Here is a 19,769-nt window from a genome sequence, read left to right as displayed (position 1 = left end):
CTTCCTGTCATTTACATGTTTGCCTCATCTTTGAAAACAAACAAACCAAAACAACATAAAAACTTTCTTCAACTCTACTCTCTAGCTACTCCCCTATCTCCACCATCATAACTAAACTTTTCAAGAGTCTTATTTCTTCACATTCCATTTATTCTTCAATCTTATCCAATGTGGCTTCTGTTTCCATCTCTCTATAGAAAGTTCTCACAACATTCACCTCCTTGTTAGTAAAGCTGGCATAACCTTTTTCAATTTTCATCCTCATCACTCAACAGAATTTAACCAGTCTTTGAAGCTATTCTTTGAAACACTCTCTTCCCTTAGCATCTGTGATGTTACATTCTTGGTATTTCTTCTGTTTGTGACTTTTGAATTTTATCCATGTTTTCTTCTTATCATTTAGAATTCCACAGGCTTTGTCTTAGGTCATCCTCCTTTCATTACTTTTTGAGTTTTAATTAGATTTAGGCTTTCATCTTCTTATAATGGAAATTATGATGAAACTTAAATACCTTTAAAAAAGTAATGACTTGTTTTTGTGAAAGTGATTTATATACATTATACAACTCAAGCATCACAGAAAACATAAAGAAAGTAAAATTTACCTCAAATCCCACCACCAGGAATTAAGCAGTGTTAACATTTGGTGAGCATTCTTCTAGACATTTTTTCAAAAATAATAGTTACAGTTACAATTACAGGATTTTAATATGTGCCAGAATGATTGTAAAGTGCTTTAAATCCTTAAAACTATGTGGTAGAGTTATTGTTACCTCCTTTCACAGATGAGACAGAAGGGAAATAATTTGCCCAAGGTCATCATACATGTAGTAACTAGTAGAGACGGTATTCAAACCAAGAGAGCTTGGAATTTGGTAAACTCAAGATAAAGTCAGACTGGATCTGCAGGGGGCATAAAGTGGTACCTCCTCTCTGTTTAAATTGTTTAATTCACTTAAACTGTAGTTGTTGCCCAAGAATGAAGTCAGGCAAGTAGTAGAACCACACTGTACCTCAGTTCTCAACATTTGGCTCTGAGTTGTTTATTTAGTAATATGTTTTAACACAAACTCTATCAGTTTTTAGAAATTTGTTTAACATTGTCTTTTACTAATTTAGTATATGAAAATGATGATCAGCTCCTGTGGGACCCTGAGTACTTACCAGAAGATAAAGTGATTATATTTCTTAAAGATGCGTCTAGAAGAACAGGTGATGAGAAGGGTGTAGAAGCAATTCCTGAAGGATCTCACATAAAAGACAATGAACAGGTCTGTGAATAAGAAACAACTGTTAGAACTTTGCCATACACATTTATACATGTAAATGCTGTCACTTGCATTGTTGTTATTCTGTCCACCAAACTTTGTATAACATTATTGACAGGGAATCTGAGGTTATAATCCCTGTAAGATACCCGTTGTTAGCACAGTGACTTCATTGGTGTGAAACTCAAAAACGAAACAAAAACCTGATGTTTTATTTTGCCTGTATATACTTTTCATTAGGCTTTTTAAAATTCCTTTGGCTATCCCTAAGAATCTGTGTATATCAAGTTGGAGTTCTCACCTCGGATTATGTTATGTACATGGTAACACCAGTGCCTACCATGAACCTATCTTTTTTACCTTTTTAATCATTGTTTTTTTCTGATTTGTTTAAAATTATAGGAATCTCAAGCCACAAAGAAGGGATTTTCATTGATATAAAATGAATTCTTTTTAGTTCCTAGGATACTATGGCCACCAAGTTTTTACATATCCTACTTTGTACATATTTAAAGGTAGTTGATTTATCAGGATCGAATTCATATTTGTTTTTCTTTGGAGTTCTCTATATATAACATTCACTAAAGTTATTTGCCCTCAAAAAGGTTGAAAACACTGGATTTTTGAAAAACCTTTACTCTTAAGAAATTGTAGCATTGAACTGTTTATAGTCCTTGTCACATATTCAAGCCTTTTATTTTTCTAGGCTTTATATGAATTGGTTAAATGCAATTTTGATACAGAAGAAGCATTGAGAAGATTAAGATTTAATGTAAAAGCAGCTAGAGGTAAGTATAGTTTTTATTCATTTTCATGATTTGGCAGAAATTTTAAAATTAAGCTTTTCAATTTACCTAGGTATAGCCTAAACTTAATAATACTGATTTTTCTGAGTTTGATAAATATTTACAAAATACCAAGTATTACACAAGTCATTATGGGGAGTGGGATTAAGATTGTCCCTTACTTCTTTGTTGGAAAATACAATCATGTAAGTAAAAATGTAAAAATTTATACTGCCTTATGCATTCAAGGCATATTTATAAATATTTTCTTATTTGATCTTGATAATTGCCTTATGAACTAGGTAGTATGACAGATAATACCTTTACTTAAAGGTAAAAATTGATGAGCCTCAGATCCTCTGAACTAAAGTAACTTGGCGAAAGCAAACATAATTCATCAGTAATGAAGCCATGACTAAAATTTGGATTTTTCTTTTTTATACTGTATCTGGCTCCTACCCCCCTTCACTAAGAGTACTACATATATATATATATTTATTTATTTATTTATTTAAGTAACGAATGAGAGATATTTATTTAACAAAAATTTGAGTGACTTCTGAGTTCTGAGGATGTAACTATAAACAAAGTCCCTTCCCCTTGCGGTGCTTAGAGCTTAGGTAGGGAAACTGGAAAATAGCTGATGAATTCTTCAAGGAAAATTAGAGGGTGCTATTGAAACCTGTAGTAATGGGACTTAACGTATTTGCGGAGAGGGTAGTGCTTTTAGGGAAAGCATTCAGAATGAAGTAATATTTTTGTTGGGATGCAAAAGAATTATCTCAGTGAAAGGGGATGAGGCAGGAAATAATTCTAAGCAAAGGAGAGACACCATGCACAAAGTCTGAAGTAAGAAAGAACATGGCAAATTTAAGGAATTGAAAGGTGGCTAAGATAGTTTGATCAGTAAGAATTAAGAAGAAAGTGGCACAAGTTGAAGCTGGAGAGGTAGGGACCAAATCATTCAAAATCTTATTAAATAAGGAATTGTTGTCACTTTATCTTTTGCAACAATTAGTAATGGAGCTCAGGAGTAAAATGCTTCCCTCATTTTTACCAGAAGGTTAAGTTTTCATTTGTAGTTTTGTTATATGCAATATTTGGGGGAATATTGCTTAACAGTTTGTTCCTCCCATCTTGTCAGAGGAATTATCTGTTTGGACAGAGGAAGAGTGTAGAAATTTTGAACAAGGGCTGAAGGCCTATGGAAAGGATTTTCATTTGATTCAGGCTAATAAAGTAAGTAATGATAATCTCTTTTTTGCAAAAAGAAATTTAGTTGAACAACTCAAATGGTCATGTATCTTAATTTGTTATATTGTCTAGTGTTAAAGGTTTCATAATTAATATGACAATATTTTGGTATTTAGTGAGTAATTATAGTAAGGCTGCCTATACTTCCTAACCTATAATTACCTGTTGGTGACTGTTTTCAGTGCATCATATTGCAGGTGTTTAAGAATTGTACTCATTTACAAGCATGTTAATCAACTTCTAGTTGGGGTGTGTATGTGCAATGCAATTCTTTATAGCTGTTTTCCACAGTCTGTGACTATTTTATGGAGGGCCTTTGAAGTAATTTGGAAACTTTGAAGCACTTTCAACATGACATTATTTGCAGTTAAAATATTTATTACATTTGCTTAAGTCCTGAGTGGTCTAAAATCAAATACTTAATATTTAACTTAGTTTTAGTCAACATTTAATTTTCTAGAAGCTTCTGTGTCGATAAATCAGCTTTATATTCTTATAGTTATAGTTTGAGGATTTTATTTAACATAATCATTTCTCATTTCATGTTGATAATATCAGTCATGTAATTTATACTCCAAATAACTTTATACTTCCTTACAGATTTGTTTGGGGGCTTAATTCTTATAACTGAAATTAGGTACGATTTTTAATAGTAACTATATAATTATATAGAATAGAAAAATATGTTGTTTCCATGAGCAACACATTAGGACAACAGATTAGGACAGGCAGAATTAAAGTCTTGGAGATTAAATGTAGGAAATTAATTCCTAGGCTTATGATTATCACATTATTTTTAGTTAGTAGAAATGACAAGGGTATTGGTTTATGTAATTCCTTAAAGATAGCTTCTAAGTTTTGTGTCGTAGCTTGTCCAGGACCTTGTTGAAAGTACCTGGGCTTATGTCTGAGGCTCTGAATAGTCTTCTACCACATCTCTCTTTTTATACATTTGGATGTGATTGGATTGTATCCAGTTGATTTTTTTTGACACATATTTAGTATTTTTTGTTATTAATAAAATATTTACAAATCCTGTGGGTTCATTTCTTAAATTTTGTCATGCATTAACTAGTTTATTCTTGTTTTTGTTTTTTTTTTTTAAGCGGTAACTGGGCAGTGAAGAGCCCCACTCCCAATTAGTTCATTCTTAATTATTTTGTTGAATGTTGGCAGTTTACCACAGATAACACTAATAGAGAAATGTTTAGTTTTAGCATTTAGGATAACTTAGAAGACAATGTAATTAGTTTCAAAAATGTATACCCCTAATATTGTGTTCATATCATCTGATAACCTCAAATATAGTTAACATTCAAGAAAAGGAGTGCATTATGTGACTGGCCGTGTATGTTTTTGATTAAAAAAGAAAAAAGTTCATTGTTTCATGGTTGAAAGGGACAACATTTTTGGATGAGGTTTTGTTGTTGTTGTTTTTTAGCACTTCTGCTTGAATTAAAACACTCTTAACCAAACCACGCTGAATTACCTAAGGAAGGGACCCCTGGAATGATAGCTGATGTAACAAGCAGCAGCAACAACCCAGACCAATATGATTTTTTTAAAGGAGTTGAGAAATTATAGGTGACTTGAAACTTAGAGCCAAGTAACATAAGTATTAAAAGTATAACCTTGATTTCTCATAAATATTTGGGACAGTGGCATTTAAATGTTACAAGGTAGAAGTCAGCTGACCTCTACATAATACACTAAATTACTCTAGTGCACAAAAAGACAACAGTAATTCTTTAAAAGGGAGAAGAGTACTCTAATGAGAATATCGAGTTTGTTTTTATATCTGGAATTAAAGTTCAGATCTTAATCATAAGTTCTATTTTGAGGGCTTTTGTTGAAGATTTTTCATAATCTTAACTTTGCATGCCCCAAAATGACTTTATCTTTTTGCTTTGAGTAAAGTACAGTTGACTTAGTTCGAATCTATCTAGAAATAAGATCCTAGAGGAGACAAAAAAGAGCTTGAGAGGATGATTTTTTTAAAGTCCTGATTGCTGTCAGTCTCAGAGCAATATGGATCAGAGCTGTAAAGTGCAAACGGGAAGAAAGCAAAATATATGTTGGGTAAGGGAGGGTATCATCAACATTTGTCCTTTAGGTGCAATCAGTGCTACAGAATATTTACTTCAAGAGCAGAAATTTATGGGATAAAGAAGTATATTGCATCCAGAACACATATAGACACTGGATTTCTTTTTAAATTGTCAGTATTGCCGGTGCAGTGGCTCATGCCTGTTATCTCAGTACTTTGGGAGGTTGAGGCAGGCAGATTGCTTGAGCCCGAGAGTTCAAGAACAGCCTAGGCAACATGGCAAAACCCCATCTCTACAAAAAATAGAAAAATTACCTGAGTTTGGTGGCATGCACCTGTGGTCCCAGTTATTGAGGGGGCTGAGGCAGGAGGATTGCTTGAGCCTGGGAGGGCAAGGCTGCAGTTAGCGGTTTGGTGCCACTGTACTCCAGCCTGGGCAACAGGGCATGACTCTATCTCAAAAAAAAAAAAAAGAAAAAAAAAAGGAAAAAAGTTAACAGTATTTTATTTATATACATCAGCCCTAAATCCTCAGTATTTTATGTAGATACATCAACCCTACCATCAGTTCTCTCGGCTAAGTAACAAAAAGGGATTCTGTCAGCATCATTTAATTCCGTAGGCATTTAACATTATGTGAGAGGAGCCATTCAGTTGCAAAAATAGGTACAGCACAGTAAGCCGCAAGAGTAACTTAGTAAACAAAGCATTAGCATTATTATGATACTTTTAACTCACGGTGGCATCTTCCCAGACTTTCTAGAGAGTAAATTAACTGAGTCTGGATTGCTGTTGGGACTAGTAAGAGGATCTTTCAAAAGGGAATTTAAAGATACACCCCCTAGGTACTCGTACTCTGTGAGTAAAAGTATTAGCAAACTGTTTATAACATTTATTTTAACCTGAATGCCACTTCCAGGCCTTTTTTTTTTTTTTTTTTTTTGTGAGACTGAGTCTCATTCTGTCACCCAGGCAGGAGTGCAGAGGTGTGATCTCAGCTTAATGCAGCCTCTGCCCCCACCCCCACCCCCTGCTGGGGTTCAAGTGTTCTCCTGCCTCAGCCTCCCGAGTAGCTGGGATTACAGGCGCCTGCCACCATGCCCGGCTAATTTTTGTATTTTTAGTAGAGATGGGGTTTCACCATCTTGGCCTGGCTGGTCTTGAACTCCTGACCTCGTGATCCACCCCCCTCAGCCTCCCAAAGTGCTGGGATTACAGGCATGAGCCACCATGCCTGGCCAACTTCCAAGCATTTTTAATACAGGAATATATTTTTCTAGTAAATTAGGATGATGGTAGCATTTTAAAAAGCACAGTGCTGTATACCTGAAGACCTGTTGCCAATATATTATTTCTCTTAATAGACGTTTAGAAAGAATAGCTTTCAACATAGCTGCTACAGTGTTGTATGTTATATATAGGATTATATTTCAGTTAAGGACTAGCCAAATTTATTTTCAAACTTCAGATGTTTATCATGAAGTAACTTTGTTAAAAAGTAGATTCTTAAAAACAGGCATTTGTTTCTTATAGGTCCGAACAAGGTCAGTTGGTGAATGTGTAGCATTCTATTACATGTGGAAAAAATCTGAACGTTATGATTTCTTTGCTCAGCAAACACGATTTGGAAAAAAGAAATATAATCTTCATCCTGGTGTAACGTGAGTTAATTTTTTCCTTAAGAGCTATATATACATTTTTGCTAAGCTTTTCTAGATTTTTCTTGAGTTAATTATTATTTTGATAATCTTGCTTTTATATACTTGATCTTAACCAGAAGGCCAAGAGTGATATAATCTTGCTTTTATAATATCCATTAAACTTTACCATCTATTATATCTTCACAAATAAGGCATTTAGACTTTTCAGTGTCTTATGAAATATTGTAAACTACAGTTCATATTATGAGACAAGCATATCATTAAAGCAAGATTTAGAATGTATATTTTTAATACACCATTGAGAAGAAATGGATCAGAACAGCTGTGAAAGCATGTTTTTCTTAAATTCAGTTCCATTCAGTATAAGCACATACAGTTTTAATCTTTTTTTTTTTTTTTTTGAGATGTGGTCTCAAATCTGTTGCCCAGGCTGGAATGCAGTGGTGCAATCTTGGCTCCCTGCAGCCTCCATCTCCCGGCTTCCAGCGATTCTCCTGCCTCAGCCTCCCGAGTAGCTGGGATTACAGGTGCCTGCCATGACGCCTGGCTAATTTTTGAATTTTTATTAGAGACCGGGTTTCACTGTGTCGACCAGGCTGGTCTTGAACTCCTGACCTCAAATGATCCACCTGCCTCGGCCTCCTGAAGTGCTGGGATTACAGGAGTGAGCCACTGTACCTGGCATACAGTGTTTTTATAGAGGAAAAAAACATGTATATGGTGACTTTCCTTTTCCTAGCTTTCCTGAATCTTTCCTCTAACAAGTAATATTTAAGAATTAGTAATGTAACTCTAGCATAGTCCCAGTGACACAGATATGGGTTGTTGTATCCATTCTTTATGTAAAATGTCTGATATGCCTAATTTATTCCCATATTAAGAGAATTTATTGTCTTCACCTCATTCAGTCTAGCTTTGGAGTGAAACATTTCACTAGCACTGGCAATTTGTTACTTAAATAGAAAGAGTATTGAACCTCTGTCTTTCATGAATTGCTTTAAAATGATGATTAATTGTTATGGTGGAATTAACTTTACAGTACTATCCTTAATTATTCCCTAATGTTTACAGAATAAAAAAATAATGCAAAGCTGTGACTTTGTCATTGTACTCCAGTAAAGATGTTCTTAAAGCGACCAAATAATTACCTTCGAAAGATGTGCTTGGGCCAGGTGTGGTGGCTCACTCCTGTAATCCTAGCACTTTGGGAGGCTGAGGCGGGTGGATCATAAGGTCAGGAGTTCAAGACCAGCCTGACAAACATGGTGAAAACCCATATCTACTAAAAATACAAAAATTAGCCAATGTGGTGGTGCACGCCTATAGTCTCAGCTACTCGGGAGACTGAGGCAGAAGAATTGCTTGAACCCAGGAGGCGGAGGTTGCAGTGAGCCGAGATCAAACCACTGCACTCTAGCCTGGGCAACAAAGCTAAACTCCGTCTCCAAAAAAAAAAAAAAAAAGATGTGCTTGTATGTTTATTTGATCTTGCTCTTCAGACTCCTAAACTGCACTGTTTCTTGGTCAAGTTCATTTATAGGTGTCTCTGCTGGTCACTTCCTTAGAAGGTCAAATGCTCTAAAGCCCACAGTAAAATAATCCGAATAAATGGGTATGATTCACCCTTGGAAATCATGGGACAGTGGAGTGTGTACATCATCCCCCATTATTCAAAGCTGGTGACTGCTAAAGTAGAATTTCATAAATACCAGTATTGCAAATTTTATCTAATTGCTTAATTTAACGTTAAATTTATAGTTAATTTTTTTTCCATTGGTAGTATTCAAGCATAATAATACAGAATTAGATATAGCATCTAGTCTGCAGATATATCTTAAAATAGTCATGATTTTCAAGCTATTATGTAGGGAAAAGCAATAGTAACATCTTTTATTTTTTTCAACCATTTCAGAAATAATGTTCACACGTGAGCTACATTCAGTCTGTAATCATCAGCAGTAACAAGATAAGAATGGCCATGCTGGGTCAGACCCATGGTTCATCCAGTTTTCTCTTTCAGAAAGCATCACCAAAGTGTGGGCTGGCTTAGTTGGTCCTCTGTGATGTCAAGCTCAACAGGTTAGGTAGGGATGCGCCACCAAATGTTCTAATTTCTCTATTGATCTCCCCGTAGCTTCTGAAAACTTTTTGAAGATACTTTTATCTGTAACTTTGATGACTCTTAAGGTTAAATATTCTGTAGGTAGAGTGGCCACAGTTAAAAGTAAACAATATCTTAATAGTGGTCACCTGGTATAATGGTATGACGTGAACTAATGTGTTTTTTCCCTTAGGCAGGAATACCATGGTTTTGTAGGCTTCCGTTGTAGCCCTACTGGGTTGTTTTTTTTAATAAAGTTTATTTAAGTGAAAGAATCATACTTTTTTACTGAGACTCTTCCCTTCTGGCTGTGTTATGTCTTCTGTAAGAAGCAGTGACCAAACAGTACATTTCTTTCCAGATGGGGATAAATTTTTCTGATTTGCTTCCATTACCATCTCTTTCTGTTAATAGCTGCACTTTAAGTGACTTCATAAAACATTAAGCTAATGTGTTTAGAGAGAAATTTGAGTGAATTTTCTCATCCTCCTTTTTAGGTCAAAATCCATAATTCAGAGCACATTATTCTGAAAGTCATTTGTTCACCAGAATGAAACACATTTTCCCCTTTTCTGCCTACAAACAGCCTTTGAAAGATTCTGCTACACATTGTCCCTATTTACTACCTGGAAGAACTGGGAGCCTTATTGGAGATTTCATTGTAAAATATTCAGCTTTCCAAATAATTTTTCCAAAAACTAAAAATTAACTCAGGATAACTTTGGTTACCTGAGTGCTGCTCCAGCTTTCTGGATGGTTTGTCTGATTCTGCCCTTTCCTGAACATTCTGGATGCTATTAATCTTTAGGAAATAATGATAATTATTATCCTTTCACAGAATTATGACTGTATCCAGAAATTAAAAATAATTTTGATATCAACTCTTGTTTCCTTTGCCTTGGCTTTTTTTTTTTTTTTTAAGATGGAGTCTCAACCTGTTGCCCAGGCTGCTGGAGTACAGTGGCGCAATCTCAGCTCACTGCAACCTCCACCTCCCGGGTTGAAGTGATTCTACTGCCGCCGCCTCCCGAGTAGCTGGGATTACAGGCATGCGCCACCACACCCGACTAATTTTGTATTTTTATTAGAGACAGGGTTTCTCCACGTTGGTCAGGCTGGTCTCAAACTCCCAACCTCAGGTGATCCGCCTGCCTTGGCCTCCCAAAGTGCTGGGTTGACAGGTGTGAGCCACCACACCCGGCCTTCTTTGGCTTTTAACTTCCTTCATATTATCCATTCCCACTATAACATATTTATTTCCAACAATTCCTCATCATGTGTCTTCTATTAGCCTTAGCACCTGAAGTCCCTTTGGGACTCAACCACACTTCTGTGTGCTTCAAATTTGTTATGTAATTTTTCTATAATTATGATGAGTAGCATAAAGCTGAAGAAGTCTTCAAGACTATCTAATTTAATTCTATATAGATTTATAGGTATTCAAGACCATCTAATTGAATTCCCTTCATTTACAGATGAGGAAAATAAGGCATAGAATGTAAATTGAGTAGGTCATGGTCACATACATTTCTGTGATATGTATTAGTTTTATACCTCAGACTATTAGAAGTTTCTTGAAGTCAGGTGTCACATCTCTATATTTGTTAAATCCCTATAACCTAGGAGACAATGATGACCATATAGGTTGAGATAACTACAATTAATAGCATATTATAGACTATTAACACAGACTTTCAGAAAATTCCTCAGAGCTTCCACTGTTTCCTTCTTATTTACTCTGCTCACAAAATTCTAAGAGATTTGTCTTAATATTTCTATCATACTTATGCTGAAGGAATTTTAAGATAAATAACACAATTAAAATTTTATTGAGTTTCTTTCTGTTCCGTGCCTTGCACAACTTAGGTACCAGTGGTGCAGGTATAAACAAAATAGACTAAAAATTCCTGTCCTTGGGGAATTCTAGTGCAGTATCTAGTATCAGCAAACTTCTTCTGTAACAGGTAGAGAATAAATATTTTATGCTCTGTAGTAAGAAAGGACTTAATCACACTACTCAGTTCTGCAGCTGTTGCAGGAAAGCAGTCATAGACACTATGTAAACAAATGTGTGTGGCTAGGTTCCAATAATACTTTATTTACAAAAAACAGATGGCCAGCCCACAGGCTATAGTTGGCTGACTTTTATTCTAGTGGTTTAGTAGCACTTTTTGGATTATGAAACATTTTCATGTACATGTATAATGCAATAGCCATGTGTGTTAGATAGAGGTATGATTTATCTACATTTTGTAGGTAATACACTAAACCTGAGAGAGACAAGTCTCTCTATCCCAGATCTGCTCACCAATGTCACTTAACCACAGTTACGTAGTTCAGGAATGATTTAGAGAAGAAATGAGCTCACATACAATGAGAAAGTGACAGGATAAAACCAGCAGATAATCCCAGGAATTTAGTTAGCATCTTATAGCTCAGATCTGGCAGAAATATAATACCAAAAATATCCAGGAAGGTTTTAGGAGGTAATCAGTCCTTTTTTTTGGGCTCAAATTTGTCTTTTAGGTATTGCCTTTAGGAGCTTTAAAATTCAATCTGTGTTTGTACAGAAATTCTTTTGTACTGTTGCTAGACATCACCCCTATCACTTCAGTTAAGAGATCTTCCAGTTCTAGTTGGGCCACTCTGAGCACCTGCCTACAACTTTACAAGCTTTAAAATTTCCTATGGGTCTCTAAAATTTGTTACTTTAAAGCCTTTATGCATTTTTCCTATAAACATGTAACCAAAAGGAGCTTTTCATTTAAATACTCAGATCCTGGTATGATAGATGAAGCACTGGAATGAATGTTAAGTGAATATTAGGATATATTTGTTAAGAAACCCTTCTAAATTTAACCTCAACTAATTTTTAATTTTCAGCTCTTTTTAATATAAAAATTGTTTTATTAATTTTAAGGGATTACATGGATCGTCTTCTAGATGAAAGTGAAAGTGCTGCATCTAGTCGAGCACCATCCCCTCCCCCAACTGCATCAAACAGTAGTAACAGCCAGTCTGAGAAAGAAGATGGCGCTGTAAGCACTACTAATCAAAATGGTAAGCAACCAGAGAAACATTTCTCTTTCTTCATAATAAGGGACACTTTCTTTCAGTGACTTGGGAAATTCAGTTTGGGTTTCTGTTAAACTTCCAGAGCAGAAAGTAAAAAATGATAACACATGAGACAAACATAACATCAGCATACATATATACTAACAGAATACAAAGTGATTGGACATCAATAAAAAGTAATTTTAATAAAGCATACTATCAACAGTGACTATTTCTTGTAAGAAATTTGTTCTTTTTCAGTAGCATCTCTTTTCCTGTCTATCTAGTTGGGCTGATGCCTAGATACAAGTATTTATGTTAACTCTTAGGTCAAAACCCTGCAGTTTCACATGAGATATACAGATCATTGCGAAATACCTTGATGTAAGGTAACAAGTGCACTGTTTTGAATATTTAAGTTCTCTTTGATAGCATAATAACCTGAAGAATGAGAAAAGATAAAGCCGCTATCAACCTGTACATTAATATTCTACAGAAATACTTGTTTTTCTCTCCAAGAGAAAGAGAAGAAAAAGGCATACCAATTGTTTGAGGTTCAGATAGTGTTTCCGTTTAAAATATACAGTGGACCAGAGATCACTGTGCTGATCAGTAGTAAGAGCCAGAGAATTATTTTGATTTCTTCTTTGATTAAATGATCTTGCTAAGTAAAAGAGTTCCAAGAAGAAAGTGATAAGCTCCACCCCCAGCTCCTGTGAGGAAACTGGTAATAGGAGAGTACCAGTGAAGAGCTGACTTCTTCCTGACAGAAACTGGAAGAGAAACAGTGTGAAAGCCTTGATCCTCTTCTGACCTTTGGTCTCACATTGGTACTGCTGGAGCGTATATGCTTAGTTCATTTCATGACCCCTCTCTGTTCCCTCACTACTTCTAAGAATAAACCAAACAAACAAAACTTAAGGCCCAGTAACTATGTCCTGGTCCAAGAAGGTTTATTGACTTGATGTCTAATGTCTGTCACATCCATTCTGAAGTAGAATAAGATGCTGAGACTCTGACCTTGGGACTAACGGTATGGGCTGAAGGGAGGCAGACAGTTGGTACTACTACTGTTTTTCCTGTTTGTTCTTAACATTAACACCAAATAAATCATTTTCTTTTCCTTTTTAAAAAATTATTTGATGAGAACATGCTGTTAGGCTAGGAAAGTGTTCATAAGTTACTTATAAATTACTTGTAGCTCAAAAGCCACTCAACATTACGTACAGTCAAAACTGCCAGCTTTTTCAAAGAAAGGAAGGAACTTTTCATCCCAATATTATATTACTTTTTTATATGGGGCTTTAATTAGTACTTTTGAAATCTTAGTTATTTTTGACCTAATCACAGTCTCAGCTAGCTTTTTGGACTTGTTCCTACAGAATTGTTCTCTTCAATATATTGTGATGCATAATCCCCATGTGCATTCATGATTTGAGTGCATTTTTGAGTTGGTCAAAATAGAATATTTTCTTTGATCAGAATACAGTATTTGAGGCTCATCCTTTATGCTGAATATTTTTCAAGCAATTAAATTGTAATTATTCAGTGATGCATCCTATATTTTACTTCCTATCACCAAAATTTGCATTCCATTTTACAGTCTAAAATGAACTTTTGTTTTATTTTATTAGAATAATTTTGCTTTTACTTTTCTCACCTATTATAGAATTTGTATTTACTTTTTAAGTAATTTGTATTTACTTAAGTAAATAATTTAGCACTTTCAAGTATATGCTTGGATAGTGCGGCATTAGTTTTTTAACATTATGACAGATTATTTAAGTCTACTTAGGTAAATAGTGTGTGATCTTCTTTTTTTTCTTTTTGAGACAGAGTCTCGCTTTGTCACCCAGGCTGGAGTGCAGTGGCACAATCTCGGCTCACTGCAACCTCCGCCTCCTGGGTTCAAGCGATTCTGCTGCCTCAGCCTTCTGAGTAGCTGGGAGACAGGGTGCACGCCACCACGCCTGGCTAATTTTTGTATTTTTAGTAGAGACAAGTTTTCACCCTGTTGGCCAGGCTGGTCTTGAACTCCTGACCTCATGATCCACCTGCCTTGGCCTCCCAAAGTGCTGGGAATACAGGCGTGAGCCACTGCACCCAGCCTTGTGTGATCTTTTAAAGTACAGTTCCCATAGATTTACATGAAGAATAAGAAAGTCATGACATCTTGCCTTTATATGGCAGTTTACTCAAGCTTTTTTAAGAAAGAGCATTCATCTTGCTTTTTCTTGGTTTTAGAATGTTGAAAACCTTTTGTTAAATCTGAGTAATTTATTGCATTTTCCATTAATTCAGCTTATTTAGACTGCTGGATCCAGTGCTTATTTGCTGTCACATATACCTATTATGCTTTTAACATATGCCAAATTCTGTTCTTAGTTCTTTACATTTATTAACTTATTTAATTTTCACAACAACCCTGTGAGGAATATCTATTATGATCTTCATTGTATATATGTAATGAAATGGAGATACAGAAAGAGTAAATAATTTGCCTAAGGCGACATAGCTAATAATAGAGCAAGAATTTGGACTATGTATTTGATACCTTGCTTCCTTGATAACAGTAACTACAATAAGCCGTTTTATAATAGTTTGCAAATTTAACTTTTTTCTAATTGTGGTTTCATATATATTTCTTTCAACTTAGGAGTGTCATCTAATGGACCAGGTGAAATATTAAACAAAGAGGAAGTAAAAGTTGAAGGGTTACACATTAATGGACCAACAGGTGGAAATAAGAAACCACTTCATGCAGATATGGATACTAATGGTTATGAAACAGATAACCTTACCACTGACCCAAAACTTGCCCATATGACTGCAAGAAATGAAAATGATTTTGATGAAAAAAGTGAGAGACCTGCCAAAAGGCGAAGGGTGAACAGCAATGGAAAAGAAAGTCCAGGTTCTTCTGAATTTTTCCAAGAAGCAGTCTCACATGGGAAATTTGAAGAACTTGAAAACACAGATGACTAAATTTTAGACCTATTTTACTTTCTTTGGAGTAAATTCTGGTGTGACTAAAATTTTCAGGGTTGATGGGTTACCTTAAAAAGTTGATTTCCTTGAAGCAGTTTGAAAATTTGAATTGAGTCTTAATTTTAGGAAATGAGGTTTCATAATTCTGCCTTTTGCAGATTTTTTTACTTTAAAGCTGTCAGACTCTTTTAAGGGTATTTTAAAAATTAGTAAATTTGAATGAACTAAAGATATATCTCTACCTTCTCATTTGAGTATCTTTAGTTCATTCAAATTTACTAATTTTGGTAAATTTGAATGAACTAAAGATATATCTGTACCTTCTCATTTGATGTATTAATCATAAAATTTCACTACAAGGTAATTTTTGCTTAGTTTGATGGATGAATGGGAAAAAACTCAAGTCCAAATTTCTGCTTAATACCAATTTCTCTGCGTTTCTTGAAATGTCTTTAAAACAGAGATTTTTCTCACCAAACAGTTTGAGTATCTTTATTAAGGAAACCCTTACGAATCCTGAAAATTATGCTAGCATGATTTTTTTATATATAGAAGTTTAAAAATAAACCAGGTCAGGTTTGTATATGTAAAATTGTTGACATCAATGATGTCTTTCCATATTCTTATCTGGGCTTAAGAAATACATTCTGTATTTTTCCAGATTCTTTGTAGCCTTTGAAAGATTTTTACAGTACATATGTCTTGACTGAGCTGTCCTTTCTTAATACAAAAGCTTGTATAATTTTCTTAACTTGTACAGTTGGTAAACTTTTATGAGAGGAATTGTTATTCTGAGTCTGTCAGCTTTCATTTTATTTTGCTAAGGTTTTTCTAATGAATTTTTAAGTGTTTGTGTAGTAGTTAAGTCGTATTTCTTATCCAGGTGGTAAAAGCATTCATAAAAGATTATAAAATTTTTTTTTTTTTTTTTCAGATTTCTACTTAAGGGCAAGTAATTTGAGAATTCTGAAATTAAGCATGATGCTTAGATTGCAGTTTGTTTTGCATTTGCTATAATTTTCAAAATTATTTTTGAAGCAAGACAAAAGTTTAATGTCAGCTTAAGTGCTTAAATATATCATGCTGACCAGAATCCTGTTATTTTTATATGCATCATAAAATTTCCCATTTCTGCATTATATAAACAAAGGAGGGGGTCAAGTGATACTTAGATATTGGCACACACAAGGAACAACTGTTGGCAGGCAGTATCGATTTTATGAAGAGAAAGTGAAGTTTGAAAACTTTTCAAACTTTACTGTTTACAATCCAATTTTTCAGATTTGATAATGCTTTTCCAAAGTGAAAATAAGATACACAATAATCATTGCTCTGTGTGATTACAGATAGGATTATCCATCTGCATAGCCTTGTAAAAGTGCCATTTTATTTTTAGTGCTAAATTCTTGTTAAATAATGTAGTTTTATATAGCTGATAGACCAACCTATATCCAAACTTTTATAAAATATTAATTATTCTTGTTTTTCTCACACAGGCATACTCCAAATGCTTCTTCCAGTTCATTTTTCAGCCATCAGTTCAAGAGCCAATGCCTTTTTAAAGCTTCTGTCGTCTTAGTTTTTAATGGCTCAACTGTCTGATGCAATTGAGTGAAGGTTTGCACTGAGAAATTAGCGTTCAGGCCTTACCCCCATGAAGTATTACTGTTAACATATGTTCAGACTGCTTCCCTTCACCAATGTGAACAACTTTTTTTCCCAAACAGTGTTAAAAGCCACTTTGCAACACTTGACTTCATCTTAATGGACATTCACTGTTGTTACATACATATCTAAGTAAATCAAAGTTTTGGGTGGAAGTGTTGAGAAGTATGAGTTTTTTGTTGTTTTTGTTTTGTTTTAGTTAAAACTTTTAATTTATCCAGAATGGCAGTAGCTTTAGCAAGCAGATGGTCACAATCTGATTTCTAAATCATTTTTTATTAAATGAATCCAAAGTATCCTAGCTCTTTGTCAAAGATGGTCTATAGAAATGTTTTTAAAGATGAGCGATGCTGTCTGTACTTTTTGAATTGTTGCAGTGTTGGAGATGCCATTTTCACCTTTTTAAAAAGATGCATTTTATTTGCAGGTTTGTGAAGTTCTTGCAAACTCTTACTACAGAAACGTTTTAAGTAAATTCTCAGGCATGTTTGCAAAAATATGGCACATGTATACATTTTAGGAAATGTTACTTTTGTTAATCTTTAAAAAATACACCTAATGAAAGACATTCCACTATTATGCGTAATGCTCAGCTTTTTGTAAAGAAATATTTAATTGTATTTTGTGTTTATACAGGTATTTCACACAATAATTTGTTCTTAATGCAGCCATTATAACTTGATAAGTCATTGCACTATTTAAAAAGTTTTAGTAATATCATGAATTTAATTTGCTTAAGATTTAGTACATTTCAGAACTTTTGAACTTTTGACAAATTGCATTGGGAAAAGAAGTCTGTTAATAGTGATTTAGTCTCCCCGCCTCATTCCCACCCCCAACAAAGCACTATCATTTTCATTTGGAATGGGTATTTTCTGTTTCATGATGTACTTTTAAATAGAGTTCAGGATCTGCAATTCAGTTCAACACAAGTTTGTTGAGCTTTAAAATGTATTTGAAGTAATATTTAAATAGGCATTTAAAATTTCAAATTAGATGTTAAATTTATGCATAGTAATTTTGCACTGTAAAATAATCCCCTTCTCCCATTCTTTGTCTGCCATTCTGAATATGCTTATTAAAATATTTTTTTAAACATATTTGCCTACATAATAGTGTGTGAATATTTTCATTAGATTAATTCACTAAGATTTTATTAGAGATTGTTTGAATGATGCATGTTATTGACAATGCAAATATATATATATATATATATATATACACAGTCTGTTTCTTCTATTCCTAGACATATTGCACTACTTTTTCAGTGGTTCTTGGTCCCCTTTACCGCATCTTGGGTGATGTATTTTTGTCTTCTTCCCCTTCGCCACAAGAGATCCTTTCAGTCCCTAGACCTCCATTCACTCTGTTTCTCTTCTGCTGGATTATATAATTTAAAAATAATTTGTTCCCGTATTTTGTAGTGGAGTTCACATAACATTATGTTTTGCAAAATAAAACTTGTTTTGTCACAATATTTTCTTTGCTATCGATGGATAATTAGGAGTGGGCACTTGGAATAACTGAGGGCTGGTGAATATAATAGGCAATATTTACATGTGTGCTGATGACCCTAGGGGTATGTAACTAAATACCAAATCAGAGATAGTAAGGTTTTCCCAACTATAATCCATATTCATGAAAAATGCCAGTGTGGAAAACCATGTAACATACAGAACAGGAGTTTCCAAATTTTAACCTTTTATTCTAAAAATGACTTTCTTCTCTCAAAATGACTTTTTCTGTATCACATAATTCTACTGATACAACTTTTTACCATAAAAATTAACTATCTTCTTTAATATCAAGTTCGTCCTTTGCAAAATCTTAAAGGGTTTTCCACACATCCATCCACCCACTTACAGACTGATTTCATGTATCTGAATATCTGATTAACCTCTTTCTTTTCTAATAGCAGTTTTCCATAAACTCTTGTCACGTACCCTTAGTATTGTGCTGATCTTTTGCCAACTATACGGACGTGGAGATTTTCCTTTTCTGAATATGATTATTTTTAATTTCAGTTTGTCTTTAGTTTGTATAAAGAATTATAGAATGTATAATGTAATTAAAATGCCATTTTGCTTGCTCTTGAGTAAGAAGTAATTTGAACACACTTTTAAAGGCTACTTATTCTGTGAAGAATATCGAAGAATTGCCACGTAAACGAGATGGATTCTAATTGTCCACACTGATGGTGACAGTTTCACATTTAAATGTCAGTGATGACAAGCTTTCATTATGTTTCCATATACTCTAATATCCAGCAAATATTTCGGCCTATACTTGTACCAGGTACCATGCTTGCTTGGCTTGTGGCTTCAGAGATGTGGCATGCCCTATTCTTCAAGAAGGCAGCAGATAAGTGTTAATGGTAGAAGTATATTCTGAGTACAGAGACAGCAGAAAGAGAAATAGGCACGATCTCAAGAAAATGAGTTTACCTTCCTCTTTGCCATATAAGTCTAACTAAATATTTTTCTTTTGTCAAACTTCGTATTTGCTGGAAATTAACCAACATGAAATGCATGATTTTCCCTAAGAAATGTTGTCTTTTAAAACAAAGATTTCCTGCAGAGCCAGTTCTACCGTAACAGCTGTGGATTATTTAGGACTCACTCATCCCTTTTTTCTTGTCATTCACTGTCCCAAGAGCACTACTATTAGGTGGAGAATCTCCTGATTTTCTGAAGTTTGGAAGAGAGGAGGCCTAATGCAAATTTGGCCTGGTTATAGAACATTCACTTTTTGGTATTCTCATCGTTGTTAATTAACATGAATGGTTGACTCAATGTAGAGAGTTGGCTGTGTTGTTCTGCACACTGACTGGAATTTGTAGAGTTCGGGTAGTTCCAAAATAAATGGTTTCACTCAGCAAAATTAGATGATGATCCCTGAAATTGACTTTGGATTAATATGAGGAATATATAAACTTCTAAAAAATTA

General features: G+C 34.4%; 1 protein-coding gene across 8 annotated transcripts in view; it reads left to right on the top strand.

Annotated features, from left to right (window-relative positions):
- MIER1 (MIER1 transcriptional regulator) overlaps positions 1-18,300 on the top strand; it is a 65,552-nt gene extending 47,252 nt beyond the window's left edge. For 7 of the 8 annotated variants that reach the window (XM_054483883.2, XM_054483901.2, XM_054484006.2 and 4 more), the window contains 6 exons: positions 1,120-1,271; positions 1,975-2,056; positions 3,198-3,292; positions 6,888-7,015; positions 12,037-12,176; positions 14,827-18,300. In XM_054483883.2, the coding sequence (XP_054339858.1) occupies positions 1,120-1,271; positions 1,975-2,056; positions 3,198-3,292; positions 6,888-7,015; positions 12,037-12,176; positions 14,827-15,155 (926 nt within the window). In that variant the 3' untranslated portion in view covers positions 15,156-18,300. The remainder of the gene's footprint in view (positions 1-1,119; positions 1,272-1,974; positions 2,057-3,197; positions 3,293-6,887; positions 7,016-12,036; positions 12,177-14,826) is intronic. The other variant, XM_054483955.2, reaches the window with a different exon arrangement.
- The last annotated feature ends 1,469 nt before the right edge of the window (positions 18,301-19,769 follow it).

This window comes from Pongo pygmaeus, chromosome 1 (assembly GCF_028885625.2).
Source record: "Pongo pygmaeus isolate AG05252 chromosome 1, NHGRI_mPonPyg2-v2.0_pri, whole genome shotgun sequence".
Taxonomy (NCBI): Eukaryota; Metazoa; Chordata; class Mammalia; order Primates; family Hominidae; genus Pongo; species Pongo pygmaeus.
This window is presented reverse-complemented; position numbering and strand designations above follow the sequence as displayed.